The following is an 18,470-nucleotide window of genomic DNA, read 5'->3' as shown; positions in this document are numbered from 1 at the left end:
CAGCACAGCGGACCTTTGAGCTGAATGCTAACATACAAACATTAACATATTCATAATGATAATGCTAACATGGTAATGTTTGGTATAATGTTTACCATGTTCACCATCATTTAGTTTAGTGTGTTAGCATGCTAACATTAGCTAACTAGCAGTAAACACAAGGTACAGCTGAAGAGGATGGGAGTGTCAGTTTTGCAGTATTTGGTCATCAACCAAATTATTGAACAAATTAAGATTGTGACCAGATGGCCCTAGATGAAAACTAGATGGATCCAGAGTTATTAGACTTAATCCTGAGGGGGACATGAATGTTTGTACCAAATGTCAACGCAATCCATCCAGTAGCTCTCAAGACGTTTCACTGAAAACCACAAATGTCAACCTTATGGTGGCGCTAGAGAAAAAATGTCAGGGGTGTCACTTTAGTTATTCCATTCCCATCCTCTGGGGATCACGAATGTCTGTTACAAATTTCATGGCAATCTAATAGTTGTTGAGATATTTCAGTCTGGACCGACGTTACTATCCCTACAGCCACGCTGATATCATGGTTAATGGTAAATGGAAGGCATTTATACAGCGCTTTTTTAGTCTTAGCGACCACTTAAAGCAATCTAAACTACAGGCAGCAATCACCCCATTTACACACACAAATTCATACACTGGTGGCCGAAACTACTATACACAACCTACTCATCAGACAAACATTTACGCGCAGAAATTTGGGGTTCAGTATCTTCCCTTCGACATGTAGCCTGCAAGGAATCGAACCACCGACTTTCCGATTCTACCTAATGAGCTACAGCCCCACATGGCCAAAAAACTTTTGTGTTCGCCTCAGTTAATGTGATTTCATCATCATAGATTATAGTAAGGCTTTAGCATTATAGGCACCTTGTGAGGGATATTATTATATCTTTATGATAAAGACACATTGGAACAATACAGAGGGCTGAAAATGTTATAATGGAATTAAGTATTGGACAAGTTAAATAATTTGACCCGACAACTCCAGATTATTATAATTTCCATTACAGTCATCATCTCTGCCACATAGGTGGATTGCTTTGAATTTTTTGGAGTGTAAATGATCGTTTTGCTCTGCAACAGAGGGAGGTTTATATTCTTTTCACACAGATGGGATGTGTGACAGAAGAACAGCCATGAAGATGAGCCGAGTCAGATGTTGAGCTGAGACGCTGCGGCCCAACAGATGGGTAAATGCTCGGAGATGAAGAGGGGGGCTTTAAAGGGTCAGAGGGGGCGAGTTTAAGAGAGCTTACCGGCACCCATATTTGGACTGTGGGGTGTTGTTGGAGGAGGGGGGTGTTAATAGCAGCTCTCCCGTCATAAAAAGAGGGTGTGTCTGTTTTACAGATGAATGAGCAGGCTGATTAGCTTTGTAAAAGGGTCTCAGAGGAGGGAGAGGGAGAGGGGAGAGCAGGGCGGCACTGGAGCTGACACTGTTGTCTTTGGCATGTTAAACACACAGTCGGCAGGCAGACACCTCACACTGCAGAGCACACGGTTATTCAGTTTGGATGTTTTGACTGGATTTGGAATCAGAAAATTGACTGACTGGAGTTTTGTTAAAGGCTGCTTTAGGTGAATGGAGTGTGGAGTTGGAAAAGTTTGGTAACATCTCATCTTTACTGTTCACTCACCGAGATTCAAGGATGATGCTCAAGAAAGTGCGATTCAAGGTAGGAAATGCACCTTTTTGTGTGTCACAGTCAAGCTCATCATGTTTTGGTGGATGGATTTTGTTTTATTGTGACTAAGCCATCAAACACTTGTGTGTATGGCAGATACATTCAGTTGGATGACTGTCCACGCCATTCTCATATACTGTACGATATACAGTGTAGTTTCTAGAGGAATCCTGTTTACAGTAATATTATGACTTAGCTTTAAACTGAGAAAGTTCTAACCTGATTTATACACACTGTTCAGGTCTAAACTTCTACATTTTTGCACCATATAGAATAGGTTTTTCTCCCATACTCTTATTTACAGAACTAATATGTGACATTTTCATAGAGAAAACTAAAACTTGAGATAACACAGCAACAATCCAACAAATATCAGCTTAAATCTTTTCCATTTTGTTTTAAACACTCAGTAGCTGGTTGCTCCTTCCTGGTAAAATCCTTTGGCTCACAGAAAGTGATGTGTTTTACTTTATTTGGGACAAATACATGGGCAGTAATAACCGTTCTAACTAAACAGAGAAAGGAAAGAGCACCACCCACAGAAACGTCCATCAGAGAACTACAACACACTCTTTGAGTGATATGTGATGATCCCTATGAAGCATAGAGGACAAATACTGTGGTATATTGACATTCTATAACTTTCTGTTCCAATCATATACTCACACATATCACGTCTTATGTTAACAAGGCATGGAATATATACTGTGGACAGACAAAGAAAAGGCGGAATGACTTTTTGGAAGATTGGGTTGGTCGTTCTCCAAGCTCTCTGCAGGAGTTTGTAAAATTGATGCTGAATCTTTGCTTGTAATAAACCTTTTTATAATCAAGAACAGTGTCGGCGGATTCCTCTTCATACAGCATCACAGCGTTACTATTTAAGGCACCACAATACCACAGCCTAACATCAAAGATTAAAAACGAAATAATAATAATCATGATGAAATAAATGAAACTCTGATCTCTGTATCCAGTTTAACCATGTTGAATAGCTCTTAATCCACCATCCATTTCTCATGCATTGGGTCCCATTGCTTTTAAGAAAACCTGTGACTGAACAAAGCTGTGTTGGCTCCTCAGCAGCAGCCCTGTCTGGAGTTCAAAGGGAGACGCTTCTGCTCAGTCTGTGTGGTGACACTGAGGTGATAATTAGAGCACAGGAACAGGAGGAGATGTAGCTACAGCAGTAACTTTAAATACTAAAGAGTTGTCACTAATGCAATGACAACTCCTATTATCTGACATTAGCGCATTAGTATTTATTATGTCCATATATCTGTATTTTTATCATTACTTTGCACACCTTCAAACATTTGTCTCTTGTGTTATCACAACCCGGAGGACAACATAAGGGTTAACTATACGTTTATTTGACGTTTTGTATTGGCCTGGCGTTGAGCTTCGGGGTCCCCCCCCCCTTTCCCGGTTCATGTGAAATGACATCACGTAGTACGCGAGGGTCACCGGGGGGGTTGGGGGGCGGAACCCCGAAGCTCAACGCCAGGCCAATACAAAACGTCAAATAAACTGGACAAGTCCCAGTGACATGAAGGACAACACAAGGGTTAAGTTTTTCAGGCTTTCCATTAATCCACCAATGGGCCTTTCAGAATAAAAGCTCCAAAGTGCTTTACAGACGTTAAAAACAACAGGGAATAGGATTAAAGAACCCTCACACATTTTCATAAAACTGAACACAACAAAATACTCAACATTAGTTGTCAGTTGCTTTACGTATGTGAAATATCCCCCAATGACAACTACATTGTTTTTCTCATGTAAGTTGCAACTTATTCAGTGCATTTAGTTTGAAGACTTTACGAAGCAGAGCTAAGCCACTTAAGAGCAGCCTTGACATCACTGGTTTAAGGAACACGAGATAATGGTGGACTCCAGTTATTTTCCACTGTGTGATCTCTGCAGGAGGTAGACAGCCTGCAGGGCTCACAGCAGGGAGGTGTCAGAGTATCATTTATTACTGTTAATGTAGCAGCCATCATCATCATGCCATTACTGTCACAACTGGCAATAAGTTACTATGGCTTACTGTAGGTTTAGATGACACAGGACATAGTGAATGAGACTGAATGGAGGGTCATCTGCAGAGTATGTTGTTTCATGTCATTTACACTTTCACCTGTTAGGACCAGCTGTTCCTACCATCCACTGAGAGGTGACACTTTTCCCGAGCGGTGTGTCAAAGAGAGTGTGGGAAAGAGGGGCAGGTATCCTAAAAGTGAGAGTGAAAGAAAAGTAAACAAAATCAAATCGAGAAAAAAGTGTAGGGTTCTCCAGTAGCTCTTTTGTTATGTGAGTGATTACGTAACGTATAATATCCAATCCGCCCCTGGTTTGTTAAATATATAAGGATACATAATGAGATGGTGCAAATGAGATTCTCCATCGTATGTGCACTCCTGTACTCAGAGGGACAAATAGTACATTCAAATTCAGCACTGCTTGAGAGAGCCCTTTTTGCTTGATTTTATTTGCTAAATCCTGAATTGTTTTGAAAAGTGCTTTTATAAATAAAGTGTATTATTATTATCATTATATTATTCGCTAAAGGAAGGTGAACTCACCAACAGCAGCTGGCCTTTACTTCCGTAACTCATGCAGTTGCACTGTGCAAAAATGACCAATTAGAGCTATGATACACGTATTTTTAGCATCACATAGATCTACATTTTAAAAATGGTTCATTGAAGCACCATAAAGGCCTACATAGAACCATGGAGGCACCATTTTGTGCTACTACTTACTGACCTGTATTAAGAAAGAAAAAAAAAAGATAGAGGGAGGATATTGGAAGAATTCTGTATCCATATGTGGAATTTCCTCTCTGTGAGCATTTAAACAGCAGCAGGTCAGCTCCCCATAGATCTGTCCTCAGCAGCTCTTTGTTTGGATCTCTCCTCACACTGCCCTACTACATTCTGTCTGCCACTCTTTCCTCAACATCCAGGTTCAGTTCACTTCCTAAAAGGTGATCATGTCAAACCTTTTCAGTCAACGTATTCAGTACTTCGGACTGGATTTTAGAGTTGAGCATGAACATTTAGGTTTTAAGAGTTTAGAACACTAAAACTCTTCTTTACCTTATTTCACTTCAGGGTGCTTTGAAGGGAACTTCACCTTGCAGCGATCATTAGAATGCAACAAACATGTTCATAAATGCATAGTTATATGAATTAGATACCAATAAACAATCAATTTTATTGTAATACATTTTATTTTTAGGGCCATTTTTTAGGTCATTTTCAAAAAAACAACTGCAAATTTAGAAACATTCTATACAAACATATTTGACTGCTTAAGCCTATGTTGCAAGCGTAAAAGTTGAAACTACTTTTTTTAAAGGGGGATTTTGACTACAGCTCTACCAACACTGGGCTTTTGAGGCCATTAGCAATACTCATATCAACATTTGAGTTTAAAAAATCTGATATTAGTTAATAATCTTCTTATTGACATAAACACACATTTACCCAACACAAAAGATTTATTTTAAGCCCTTAGATTTTACAGATTAGTTACCACAATGTGGTTTAGGGGGGCATTCTGCAGTTTAAAAATAATATGCCATATGTTAGTAATGGTGGCATTATTTCTAAATGATCTCAATGTATGTTTAGCATTTATGTGCGGCAATTTGTTGTTACTTATTGGCAATGCAGATATATCTTTGATAAGGTAATATCAGTGGATATACCAGCCTTTCATTTTGACTGATCATAATGCATCTGACTTTGCATATCCACCTGTTGAAATGTTCATACTCTAGTTCCAAAACAAGAGATTGACTCTGTGATTTAAGAACATATAATATTCTTATCCACATCAAAAGTATTTAATCTTTGCAGGCAATAAAGTCTCTGTTGGCATTTTCTAACGTGAAGTGTTGACATCAAACTATAGTTTGTTATCAAAAGTATATTGAAACCCAGTAAAAGATGGAGAAGAAGCAGAGGAAGGGCCACACATCTGCATCATATTTATCTTTCCCATCATGGTTAATATGTGTACAGCTGCTGCCACTGATTTCTCCTGTCAGTGTTGAAGCAGGCTGCATGAGCAGCACTAGATGGCACTGGTGTTCTGCGGTTTGCCTGCTCTCCATCTCAGACACCATCATAAAGAAATGATGCCTGAAGCTAAACTCTCAGTAATCCCTCAGAACTGCAGCACTCCCAGACTTTTGTCTACATAAAGCCCTGCTGGCCATAGTCAAAAACGGGAACAACATTTTAGCGTTGAATGCTGGAGCATGACATGCAAATTGACATGGACGTCATTGTGGGAATCCTCAGTCACTCAGCGATAGTGTTGTTCAATAAAACATTTCTCTAGTGGCACATTGTAGGTCCACAACAGAGCTGAAGCTTCCTACAGTATGGCCCCGGGCTTCAGGGGCAACATGTGGGAGTCTGATCCGCCACCCATCAACTGCAAACACAGCCTGGCAGAAAAATGATGACCCATTTCTTTCAAATCTTTACATTCCTCCCCTTCTGTCAGCCCTGAATCGCTTGGTAATTGAATTTCCATCCCGCGTAGACATCCGAGCTTTTTGTTCCCTGAGTGAGATACTCCAATCATCTCAAAGGATCAAGTCAGCGCCCATCTAGGCCTTTGATGTTCATAATGAGCGCTTCCCTCTGCTCTGCCCTGCAGCACTGCACTGTATGTTTCTATAAAGGCGTTAGGATTTGAATGGGTGTGTGGGTGCTGGTGTGGTGCAGGGGAGGAGGGGAGCAGAACCGAATATGCTTTTCATTAAAGATGAAAGGAGAGAGAGCTTTTACTGTCTCTGACGTCTGTTTATGCTAAGTGTGAGGGTGTGTGTGTGTGTGTGTGTGTGTATGTTTGTGTGTGTTCACATAAAAGAGAAATTTACCTTTGACCCCCCCCATGGATTTGTGGTTACCTGAAGGCTCATCCATGTCGGGTGCCTTTTTACTGCATCAGCAACAAGGATATGAGGCTCAGTGCCATGTCATGTTGGTTAGCATTGTTCCATTCCAGATGTTAAGAAGGAAACGTAAAAGACAATCTTATATGTACTTGTCGCTTCTCCTTATTCACCGCATGCCTATTAAAGCTGTTCAAGGCAATCTTGCACATATTCAGCTCAGAAGTTTTCATTCTGAGCTAAGTACAAATTCTGCAATGTGACGGTGTAAACTGTTCACCAGCCAAGCCAGTCTGCACTGATTTAAAGCTCCACTTACCAATATTTTCAATATTACCAACGGATCAAATGCGTAATGTGTCTCTCATGGTGAGAAAGTCCCTCATCTCTGTAGTACTGCTCTACTGAGCTCTCTAGCCTCAGTTTGGTGAAAGGTTGATTTTTTTCGACCAGTAGTAGCACTATAGAGCAATGTTTTCAGGTGCAGGTACCTGTTTTGTTTCTATTGTGCATGTGCATAGGAATGCAAGAACAAGCATGCGACACAACACACATATTCTGGCTTTGGTTTCATGCTATTCAGCTAATCGACAGTTGGTGGCAGTAACACGCAAAGAAGCATAGCAATGCCCCCTCAATGGCAGAGAAGAAGAAGACTGCTAGCTAGCAAACATGGATATAAAGTTTAACAACAAAATGCACACAATAACCAGCAAAAAAACAGTTGAACACATAATAATACATTGCAAGGAATACAACACACCCAGAGACCACTTTTTTCAGACACTTCGTAAGGCAAACCACCACAACCTTTCACTGTCAGGGCTTTTGGGAAAAACAGCAGGCAAGGCAGTATTATGTTTCTAAGAGAATTGGATTTAGTAAGAGAATTTGTTTTTCTGCATTTATCTCTCATTCACACTCCAGTCCAGTTGGTGGCGGTAATGTACCTATATAAGTTTGTTTGCCAACCGCTAGTAAACCATAAAGAAGAAGAAGAAGATGCATTCAACACGTTTGTTTGACATCAAGGTAACAGTTGTGTAGCGTAGCCAGAGCGTCAAAGATAGGCAGGCAGACTTCTTGAATTCCAAACAGTACAGATTTATTTGCAGGGTGCCAGCATGTATAAATCAGGAAAATACACAAGTTGAAACTAATAAAAGAAAACTGGAGCAAAACAACAAAATCTACTTGACAAAATGAGACAAGCATGCATTTGTAGCAGCACAACTTCTCATCTATAGGCCGTACCAAAAGGTCACTAAAGCACGTGTTTGTATCAGCACGCTCTTACCTTCTTTTTGTACACTACACTCAATCTTTCCTAAGCACGCGTTTGTATCAGCACGGCTTCCCTGTCCCTAAGCCCTGTCTAATTATGTCAGTGATGACATCATTATTACCATAAATACACCATGCTGCTGGCTGGCTCCTCCCCAAACATTTCTGCACTGTGGACCAAACAAAAGAACAAAGAAAAGGTGAGTATGAAGAACAGACAATTAACTGTTCAAACCTGCAACTTAAAGTGCCCATATTATGAAAAAATCACTTTTTCTGGGATTTGGGGTATTATGTTGTGTCTCTGGTGCTTCCACACACATACAAACTTTGAAAAAAACTGTTTAGAGTGAGATACAGTTTCTGAATGTGTCCTGCCTTCAGTCTCTGGGTGAGCTGTTCAAAATCGGCACGGCTTGTGACGTCACAAGCCGAAACGAGCAGGCTGACCGCAACCATTAGCTTGTTAGCATGCTAACGCTAATGCTAACGCTAGCATGCTTCCTCGTTCTCAATAGCAAAGCACTGCTACAACACACACAAGTTCACCATAATCTCCAAAAGAACTACTTCCATGTGTGCCCTCATTTAGAAGTCTCCCAGCTAATCCTGCCTTGTAACTGACCAAAGTTGTAGAAACAGCCTTTCTTTTACTGTCTGTGGAGCTAGCTAGCTGACATGATCTACATCTGAGCTACTGGGCATGTGCAGTGCAATCAAAGATAGTACAGAAGAAGAAGAAGAAAAGAGGTCTCACTCTGTAGCTAAAACAGAGACCAGGTGAAAAGAGGATCTGCAGCAGTGAGAGAGAGCGATGCAGTACAACAAAAATATGGTGTTTTTTGAAAATTAAACCATGTAAACCTATTCTGGTACAACCTTAAAATACAATTATGAACCTGAAAATGAGCATAATATGGCTGCTTTAATAAATCTAAATCTAAATGAAACTAAACAGTGGTTGTGTGTGAAATAAATACCATAAAAAAAAAAAGCTAGAGCAATGTGTAAAATAAATATGGACAAATAAGCACAAGGGACAATTGGTGAGTGCATCACCCACTTTGTCACAGTAACGGGATGCATTTAGCTGAGAAACACAAAATGTAAGCATAACTTTTGTCTGTAATCAAGAAAACTTTATAGAGTACCTTTAAGGTATCGGTATGCTTAAAACAAACTAGAGGCATAACTGTTTATACCCGTTTGTGGCCAAACTTGAAGGATGGGTAAAAAGTGTAGGGGCTTTATAGAACTCGGAGGTCTTTGTTCATTACCTGTATTTCTGGTAGGCAGCGTTTTTCAGCAAAATAGCTCTGATGAATCAACTGTAAGAGAGTGAATATTGAACTTAACATTCATCTGGTGACTGACACACAACTTCAGATGATTTCTAATATAACTCTATTGAATATGGAAAATGTTGTAAACATGTTAGCCTTAACAACCAAAGCAATACTATACATGTCCTGATTAATGTTATAAGCATACTGCAATGAAAGCGTTATTAGCAACAGGGAGGTATCCAAATGTCTAAAATGGCTTAGTTCGGTTGGTTTGGTGAAGGGCCAATAAAAGCATGTGACCCCTATCAATACAAAACAGTTTATGGAGACTAGTAAGAAGCTAAAGAAACACGTTTCCAATGCCAACACAAATTTCAGTGTAGTTAAGAAGGAACATCGTACAAACTGATGCTACAGGAAGAGCTGGAGCAATAACTTTCATTTTATCTTCAGAATAGACCGTCATGCATTGTTGTAACATTGTTGTAACATTGTTGTAACATTGCTGAGCAGTTGAAAATGTGGGTAGGTGGTCAAGGTGGGAGGTACATTGAGAATGAGCAAGAAAGGGAGTTTTGAAAGCCAGACATCCCAGTAGTGATTTAACTCCTGTCAGCCCACATTGATATATTACAGCAGTTATAATACATGCTTCAAGTGTCTGTAGAAAAGATTTCCCCCTCAGCTGCCACAACCAACCGTTTCATTTTCACAGGTTGAATATGTATTGGTTAGGATGTTTTTCTCTGTAGAAGCCCAGCTGTGTGATTTAGGCTGACAGATGATGTGTACTTTATATAAATGCAGCTTTACAAAAATGTTTGGTATGTGCAGTTTGTCATGTAATTTAAAAAAAAAGCCTTTTCAGATCAGGACATGCAGGCATGCGCTGAACAATAGATACACACAGATGCACGCAGTGGTTTCAGCTGGAATTTGGGCTTGTCACAGTGGGGAGGCTAGTTCAATCCAGATAACCAGTTTGGTCAGAGAGGAACCACCAGCTATTGAACGTTGATGACAGTCTGCAGTGGTTCTGCTCTCCAAAGCTGCACACAGTACCATAGACTTGGAAAAACAGCTTTACTTTACTCTCGTTTAGCTATATGAATTACAGAATTATTTCATTTCTGTGCATGCATAACTCTGCACCACAACAAACATCACTCAGAGTATGCACTGGTACATTGTGGGTGTGACCTCAGTCTTGTTTGTGACTCTGTCTGGACATGTGTATTCTATTTCTGTTGATTCTCTCTAGCATAGAGCCAAGATAGTGGTCTGTCAAGGCAGCCTGGACCAATTAGAACAACATCTGAGCTGTAGTATACCTCTGTATCTTCTGACCTCCATGCATTAAAGTCTGTGAATGTGGGACCAGAAATGATTTTCTGTCTATGACATGCTGTCAGTTTGCAAAGTCAGGACTCAGTCAGCACTTCAGCCATGGCTGTACAGGGATATGCAACATCTTGCAGTCTCTTGTCAGCACATCCCAATCTAATGAAGACCCACAGACAGGGGATGAATGAAAAGAAAAAAAATGGAATAAAATAGACAAACATTGCAGATGATTTCATGAGCTCTTGAGTGTAACAAAAAGTTGAACAAATTAATTTGGGCCACAAAGAGTCATATAAGGGATAAGGGATAATTGAAGTGGCTGTGGAGCGTCGTGGTGGACCAACCCTTTACTACGTCACTTTAGGTTGGTTCCTCCTTTAATTTGTCATACATCTGTTGTCGCTGTCCTGTGAAATGTATGTCCCTATTATTAGTTGTCATTTGTTTGTGCTTGTTTGGCACTGTGCTTTCATTTTGTGTCTATGAGGAATAGCTGCTTTGTTCGATCTAATGACTTATTTTGGATGCCATTGTATAACGGTTTTATTTGAGCATTATTTAACGTGGAAGACTAGCAACTGCTATGGCAGAAGCTAATGGGGATCCAATAAAATAAAGAAATAAATGTGTAAAAGATTCTTAAAATACGTGCTTAAAAAATGTTAATGGCCACATTACTGTAATGGATGGAAGTGTATATGATTGCTTAGGTGGTAGGTAGGCTGTACAGTTACTGGAGCCAATTGGAAGTGAGGTGGGACACAGCCTGGCATTACGTAGTGTGAGACTGTCAGCCTCAACTCGGGGCAAGAAAACCCACCACGGTCAGAGCCCCACCAACCCGAGCCCCACACACATTTGCAAATCTCAGTCATGGCATTAGCATAGCTAAAGTCACATGTAAAAAAAAAAAACAAATTGAGAGGTGGAACTGAAGAATTGTACCTGTTTTTTCACTCACTAATATAAGACCATTTACATTTGTTTTTTGACTACCTGCATCATTTCAGTTTCATTTACACATGTACACATTTTATTGTATAAATATGTTCCCATGACTCGTGCAGACAGTTGTAGAATTTAATGCTAAATTGAAACACTGAATCAAATGTCTTTAAATGATACGGAGGCATGTTTTTTTTTTTTTTTTTTTTTTAAGAATAGAACAGGGTAGAATAGAGTGCTGAGAGGTGAACATGTGGGCAAATATGGCTCAGAGTAACAGTAGTTCCAGTGTGAGAGAATGAATGGCCAGTTGCCCCCTCACTGTATTCCACTCTTTTTCACCACCTTGTTTACCTACGAGTCCTGTTTAAGGTGAACATTTCTGCAGGTTTTCACGAACAACACAGCATTTCTTTATCCAAAAGAATGAACGCCTTGTGTCCATGTGGGGCGAGGCTGACCGGACAGGAAAGCAGTGTGTGTGTGTGTGTGTGTCTGTGTGCGAGAGAGTAATGCCAAAAGAGAGAGGGAGAGAGTAAAAGAGTGAGCATGTGAGTCCAGTGAGAGGGAGAGGGAGAGTGAGAGGACCAGCAGCAGCCAGACAGTGTGTGTCAGCAGCCACATGGCTTTAGCCCAGTGTGTGTTATGACAGCGAGAGAGACTGTGTGTGTGTGTGTGTGTGTGTGTGTGTGTGTGTGTGTGTGTGTGTGTGTGTGTGTGTGTGTGTCGAGGAGAGGCAGTGATTGAGAGACCCTGACGAGAGAGAGAGAGAGAGAGAGAGAGAGAGAGAACAAAGAAAGGAGCTTCCTCTTTGGATCCCAGTCAGAGTTTTGTCTCTTTCTTTGTGTTTTTGAGTTGCGTGGCACCATCAGCAGTTTATGCTCCTATCCCGTCTTTATGAGCAGCAGCAGCAGTGTGTGTTTGTTTAGTTCTGTGGTGTAACCGGACCACCTCACCCAACACACACACCCCCCCACTCCGTCAGGTACAGTAGAAGCTTCACGCATTTAAGATTGTGTGTGTGTGTGTGTGTGTGTGTGTGTGTGTGTGTGTGTGTGTGTGTGTGTGTAAACAGTGCAGGGGTCAGTTTGATCATAAAGCTACTGTAACATCTGCTCTTTCCTGTTTTTGAGTGCAGTCCAATTTAAAAGCAGAGACAGGCGTTTTGGCATGATTTGCAAATTATACTTCTTTTATCATTCTGTCATTATATTCATTCCATACACTCATAAGCTACTGATAATGTCAGAAAGAACCACAAACTTCTTCACATAATTTGGTTAAAAGGCAACAAAATGTGTTTCTGTGATACATTTCTAAATACTGTCTTCACATTGTTACATTAAGTGGTGATTCATCTGATTTGAAACTTATTTTTAAGTTATGATGTAGTTACAGTATTGGCTAATAATATACTAGAATTGCTTATATAATAGAGTTTTTTTTACATAATGGGTTTGGTTATGTTTTCCAGTGGTTTGATAAAGTATGATAACTATGAGCATGACTATCAGTGATTAGATCAATTATTTATTTCCCAAAAAGAATTTCATGAGCATGGGGTTGGTAGTTTTGATTGCAGGAAGTATAAGGCAGTTTTCCATGGTTGGGATATGTGTTTCGTGTTTTTACTACGACTATCCCAAGAATGTACTCAGCAAAAAAAAAACTTAGCGTCAAACATAATTAATGACCTGCTGCTACCACTGCCTTCATCACAAATTATTCAGTAGAAGATCATTGTCTCTGTCCTGTGGGATCTTGTGGATGTTTCGTTCTCTGTAAGTTGAGTGTGTTCTTTGCTTATCAGCCGCAGACACATCATCTAGTGGAGGCTGAGCTCATCAGGTGGAGTCTGCTCACTGTAAAGCCTGAGACAGATGGCTGGCAAAGCATGTTGGATCACAGAGCTAAATAAGTTAGTTTTAAAGCTGCACTAATGAAAATTTTCATATTAACAATAGGTCAAATGGCCGTTTGTATGTTAAAGGAGTCACACGTAGAGAATCCCACGATTCTGTAGTTCCACTCAGTCCAACAGAGCGTTTTAGCTTTTTTCAGCTCATTATTTTGATTATCAGCCCACAACTTTAATGTTTGGTTCAGTCTCATAGCTCTCACTTTCCAGCAGCAGCAGACATCTGTTTTCAGTGAGAAATATCTGATAAACCCAATGTACACTACCTGCACAGCTCCAAACAGCAGACACATTTATAGACTAGCTGTTGAACATACAGTAGTGTTTAGCTGCTAAAGAACTGGATATTACACTCAGGAGTTGTTGGAGATCAAAACATAATTAGAGAGTTAATATTGGACTTGCATTTGTCCGGTGGACAGGAACACAATTTGAAATTATTGCTAATGTTGCTCTGTGTCTGCTGGAAGTTTTAATAGAAAACTAATGCTAACATGTTTGTCATATGAACTTTATAGCATGCCAATGTTATAGTTTCAGCTCATTCTACTGAAACTATAAGTGACCAGAAAAATAATTTTTTGATTTTTTTTTTTGCAACACAGCTATCTGCTATTCACAGTGATTTAAAATTATATTTGTATCCACAAGCAGCAATAATCTCTTGCTCAAGAAGACAAATTTCACCTGGTTGCAGGTGAAAAATGTGGAAGCAAAACTATCTTAAACTATGTAAAAATATTTAACGTTGGCTAACAGTAGCCCCCATAAGCTAGTGGTCATATCAGACCAAGCTAAACCCCTTAGTGTATTGAATTAACTAAGGGTTTGGGTTTTGCTTATGAATTACATTTTTCATATGAATATGTTATTTCTTCTTTAAAATCTTAGTCTTATTTTATAGCTTTAGTGCGTAACTTTCTCTGTATTTCTCAGTATGGCTATGTTGAGAAGATTGTGTCATCCGGTGATTTTCCCGCAAAGAAATTGAGTCCATCATATTTTTTTAATCCTCTGTGTCCTCCTTGGCTACTAGCAACTGCGTGGAGGAGGGGTGGGGGTGCGATCACGTAAGGATTGTATCATGTGGACGCGCCGACAGTTTTGTTGTCATCACTTAGAATTCCTTATGGGGGCGACAGAAACTACGCACTATAGTTTTAAATAATCCAAATCATAATCTTACATTTTGTCAAAAGCACCCCACAAGCAGTTATACGGTATTAGTGTAATGCCATTAAATATAATCAGTTACTTTAACCTGGGGTAACCCCTGAGCACAGATAGACTATAGTGGGGTTGCCATCAACGTATTTTTATGATTTTAATGCGCATTTTGAAGTATCGCATTAGCGTTAGCTAACATGTCAAACGTAGCTAGTCAGTCTTTCAATGGCTCTGGAGCTAGTAAATCAGCACATAGGAGAATGTAAAGTTGCACGTCAACTATAAAATAGCAAGGTGACCAGTAAAACTACAGCAGACAACTACCCTTGGCTAATTAAAAAAAAAACTTACTTTAAGATGCTTCTTCAAGTTGGAGGTGGAGTAATTTGGACGCTGAAAGGAGGTTGGTTGCTGGCAAGCAGAGGTTGCGCTGCACAGTTATATTTCGTTCTCCCTGTTCGTTCTTTAATGTGAAATGCTGTTTGAATTTCCAAGATAGAAACGCATTCCTGCCCTGGCTCTGTTGTGCCGGTTCCGGCTCCATCTCTACCTCTATCAGTGATCACGCAAATAGCTAATTTTTTTGTTTTCATATTGGGGCTTCTGGGAAATGCATGGAGTTGCGAGAGTGAATAAACTTGTGAAACAGAGAAGTATCGTCATGTAATCCATTGATTTCAACAATGTAACTGTATTCTAAATACAAACTATTTAAATTGTAACTGTAACGGAATACAGTTACTCATAATTTGTATTATACATGTATTCCGTTACTCCCCAACACTGGTTGAGACGTAGCGAACATCAATTCAATACAATTCAATTTTATTGTCATTCAGCATGTTAGACACACGGAGAACGAAATTCGCTCTCAGGACCAGCAATATGGCAGCGGCAGTAATTCATTAGCCTATGATTAAAAAAAGATAAGGTTCAAATATAGAATAAATAGGATAAGAAATTAAATCAGTTCTTTAAAAACAATCAAAGCGATAAGTATTTCAGGGCATCAGCAGTCCATAAAGTGCATTTAACTCACATGACTATAGCCCCGGTATCCATCGAATGGGGGAAGGATCGGGAAATGGGTCCCCACCGTACACTTGTGGCACAAGGTGCTTAGTGGAGTTGCGGTGCGCTGTTGCCTGTGCCTCAGCGATGTTGGGTATATTGACGAATTAGTTCAACAGCTTGAATCGTATGGCCCTGCACATTGCGGATACACAGCGGTGAACGGTTGTCTCGCTGACACCAAATGTCTCTGCCACAACCCTGTATTCTGCACAGGTGGCCACCTTGTACAATGCTACCTCTCTCCATTTAGCCAAAGAACTTAGCTTCTAATCTCTTTGATTCAGCAAGCCGGTTTGCAATCTACAACCATGCGTAACGTCAACTTGTGACGGAACTACACTTTGCGTAGTCTAGTTTATTCGCTCTAAACTAGTTGATGGAGAAGCTTCTAATTCGCATTTTCTTTTTTTCTTCTTTTTTGCGACATTTTAAAAGTTTGTTTTAAATTCGCTTGACAATTAGATGGAAACATGACTGTTGCTGTACCTGGAGGAAAGAAGTTAGAGAAGGAGGGTAAAACAGTAAAGCATGGGCCTGGGAGAGGCAGCGCTCTCTCACTGCCACATTAGTCTCTTGGTCTTCCCACCCTCCCGAAACACTGGCTGCTTTATAGGCCAAGGGAGAGAGACACCCATACAGGGTTCGTTGTTGTTTGAACCTCCCGACCGAAGCAGAGCTGGGCCACATTTTTCGGGCGCCTGGCAGAGAAAACGACTGTGCAGAGTTCCCAGACTGCAGCAACTCTCCAACTAGTGATAATAAATCCTTTGTTATGTGAGCACATTCTGTTGAGTGCATAATCAGGCCAGCACAGAGGCACTCTATCCCCCATCACCCTCAACCCCACACCCAACATCCATCCAGTCCCATTCTCTCACTGGCTCTCCTGTGTTGGGTCTTAGTGCCTCCTCTGGGTGCTATGGGTGCTCCACTTCTGCTGTTAGCGATACTGGGGACCTTGAATGTGATCGGGCAGTCACATTGTTTTCTCGGAGAGAGCCACCTTGTAGGATGTTCACAACCAGAGGACTGTAATAAGATTGTAATTTCAGTGCATCATAGATGCTTAGTGTAAGACCCATGGAAAATGAATGAATTTGTAAAGGAAAAATTAACAAATGCAGGCAGTTATTGGTACTAAATGTGGAGTAGGAGTCAGAGCATCATTTCATGCAGCCAATTTGCATCAGACCCACTTAATTACAACATACGGGTCTGGATAGTGGTTATTTATCAGTGTGGAGCAGTTTGAGAGGTAATTGACCTCCGTGTGTAAACTGTAGGTGTGTACAAGTGATTGGTTCGTGTCCGTTCATTTAACGTGACAGTAATTGAATGTATCAGGCAAAAAAACTGAAGGCAAAATTAGGGGTACATCTTTGCACTGAGCTGCAGAACGAACAGTAATTGGCCTGATGGGTGGGCTGTTATCAAAGTAAAAAAGTAATAACTTGGATAAAAGAAATCCAATACAGAGGAAACCTTTGTGCCTGATCTGCTCTGATGATGCATGCTTATTGGCCTTAATTAAAGAAACTGTTGCTAGGCTTTGAAATTTTAATATTGAATGATAAAATAATGATAAAGATTACACCAATTGGCCTAACTTGGGCAATATAATCAACAATCAGAATCCAAACCAAACAGCAGATAAAGTGAGCAGCTAGCTGGTGAACATAGTGGAGCATTTAACAGCTAAAGAGACAGATTCTTCTTATGGTTGGTGGAGAGCAAAACAGAGCTTTGAGTTTGACTTCCTATCAGCAATAACTGTGAGTACAGTGCTACCAAAACAGAAACTACTATGAAAATTACACCCAAGTTGTAATAAACCAGAATTATCCTTTGAAGTTAAAAAATGTCTAAAATCATTGTTACTCCACCACTGGTCAGATGTGAAATATATTTAAAATCATCATCATAAAATCATATTACTGACTGGGGAAGAAGTCAGAAAGTCCTGACATTCTGCTCACTCCGCTTTGTTATTAACACAAACAGCTGTACAATGTACCGCTATTGCCTCTTCAACAGCTGCAGCATGTAACACACACACACAGACACACACACACACACACACACACACACACACACACACACACACACACACATACACAGACACAGAGAACAGGCAGCCAATCAGAATGCATGTCATCTGCAGACTGGGATATGACCTCTGCAGATTTCTCTCCCTTTTTCTTTCCTCCCCCATCATTTCCTCCCTTCATTGTCTTTGTCTTTTATCTGCAGCATGCCTTCAGGCCAGCGATTCATCCTAAAACAAAGACATAATCATTCTCAGACTGCTCACTTCACTTTGCCTCATTCTCTGAAAACCTTTTTTTCTCACGCTCTGATGCTCGCACTCTGACATAAAGACTGTCTGAGACATTGCTGGCCTATAATATGACGTTTTACAACATTTAACCAACTGTTAGGGATGTGCTACAGTTGCTCACGCACACACATCTACACAAAAACAAATTCACAGCCGTGTTTTCGATAAGGAGTTGCTATGGTAACAAAGGATTTGGCAGAGGCAGCCATCTGGTAAAAGATGATCTCATGGTGTTTTGGCTGCTGCTCCTCATCTTCACCTGGCCTATTTGGACAGAAACACACACACGCACATGCTCTCTCTGTGTCTGGCTGTTAGGATGGAAAATCTGTGCACACACTGATGCACAATAATGTTAATGGGTGTGTCAGAAACTTCACTGATCCTTGCAGGGATATTGCAAGATACACCAAGAAAACAGGATAAAAATAGCAAATGTGTGATTGTGTTTGGCAAAAATGGGATTCAACAACATATTTCTGTAAAT

General features: G+C 40.3%; 1 protein-coding gene across 1 annotated transcript in view; it reads left to right on the top strand.

Moving 5' to 3' along the window:
- The first annotated feature begins 1,466 nt into the window (after window positions 1-1,466).
- phldb1b (pleckstrin homology-like domain, family B, member 1b) overlaps window positions 1,467-18,470 on the top strand; it is a 123,996-nt gene continuing 106,992 nt past the window's right edge. The window contains exon 1 of the mRNA XM_031283518.2: window positions 1,467-1,703. Coding sequence (XP_031139378.1) covers window positions 1,677-1,703 — 27 coding nt within the window. The 5' untranslated portion in view covers window positions 1,467-1,676. The remainder of the gene's footprint in view (window positions 1,704-18,470) is intronic.

Source organism: Sander lucioperca, chromosome 5 (genome assembly GCF_008315115.2).
Source record: "Sander lucioperca isolate FBNREF2018 chromosome 5, SLUC_FBN_1.2, whole genome shotgun sequence".
Lineage (NCBI taxonomy): Eukaryota > Metazoa > Chordata > Actinopteri > Perciformes > Percidae > Sander > Sander lucioperca.
Note: the sequence above shows the minus strand (reverse complement) of the source record. Positions and strands in the feature narration are given on the sequence as shown.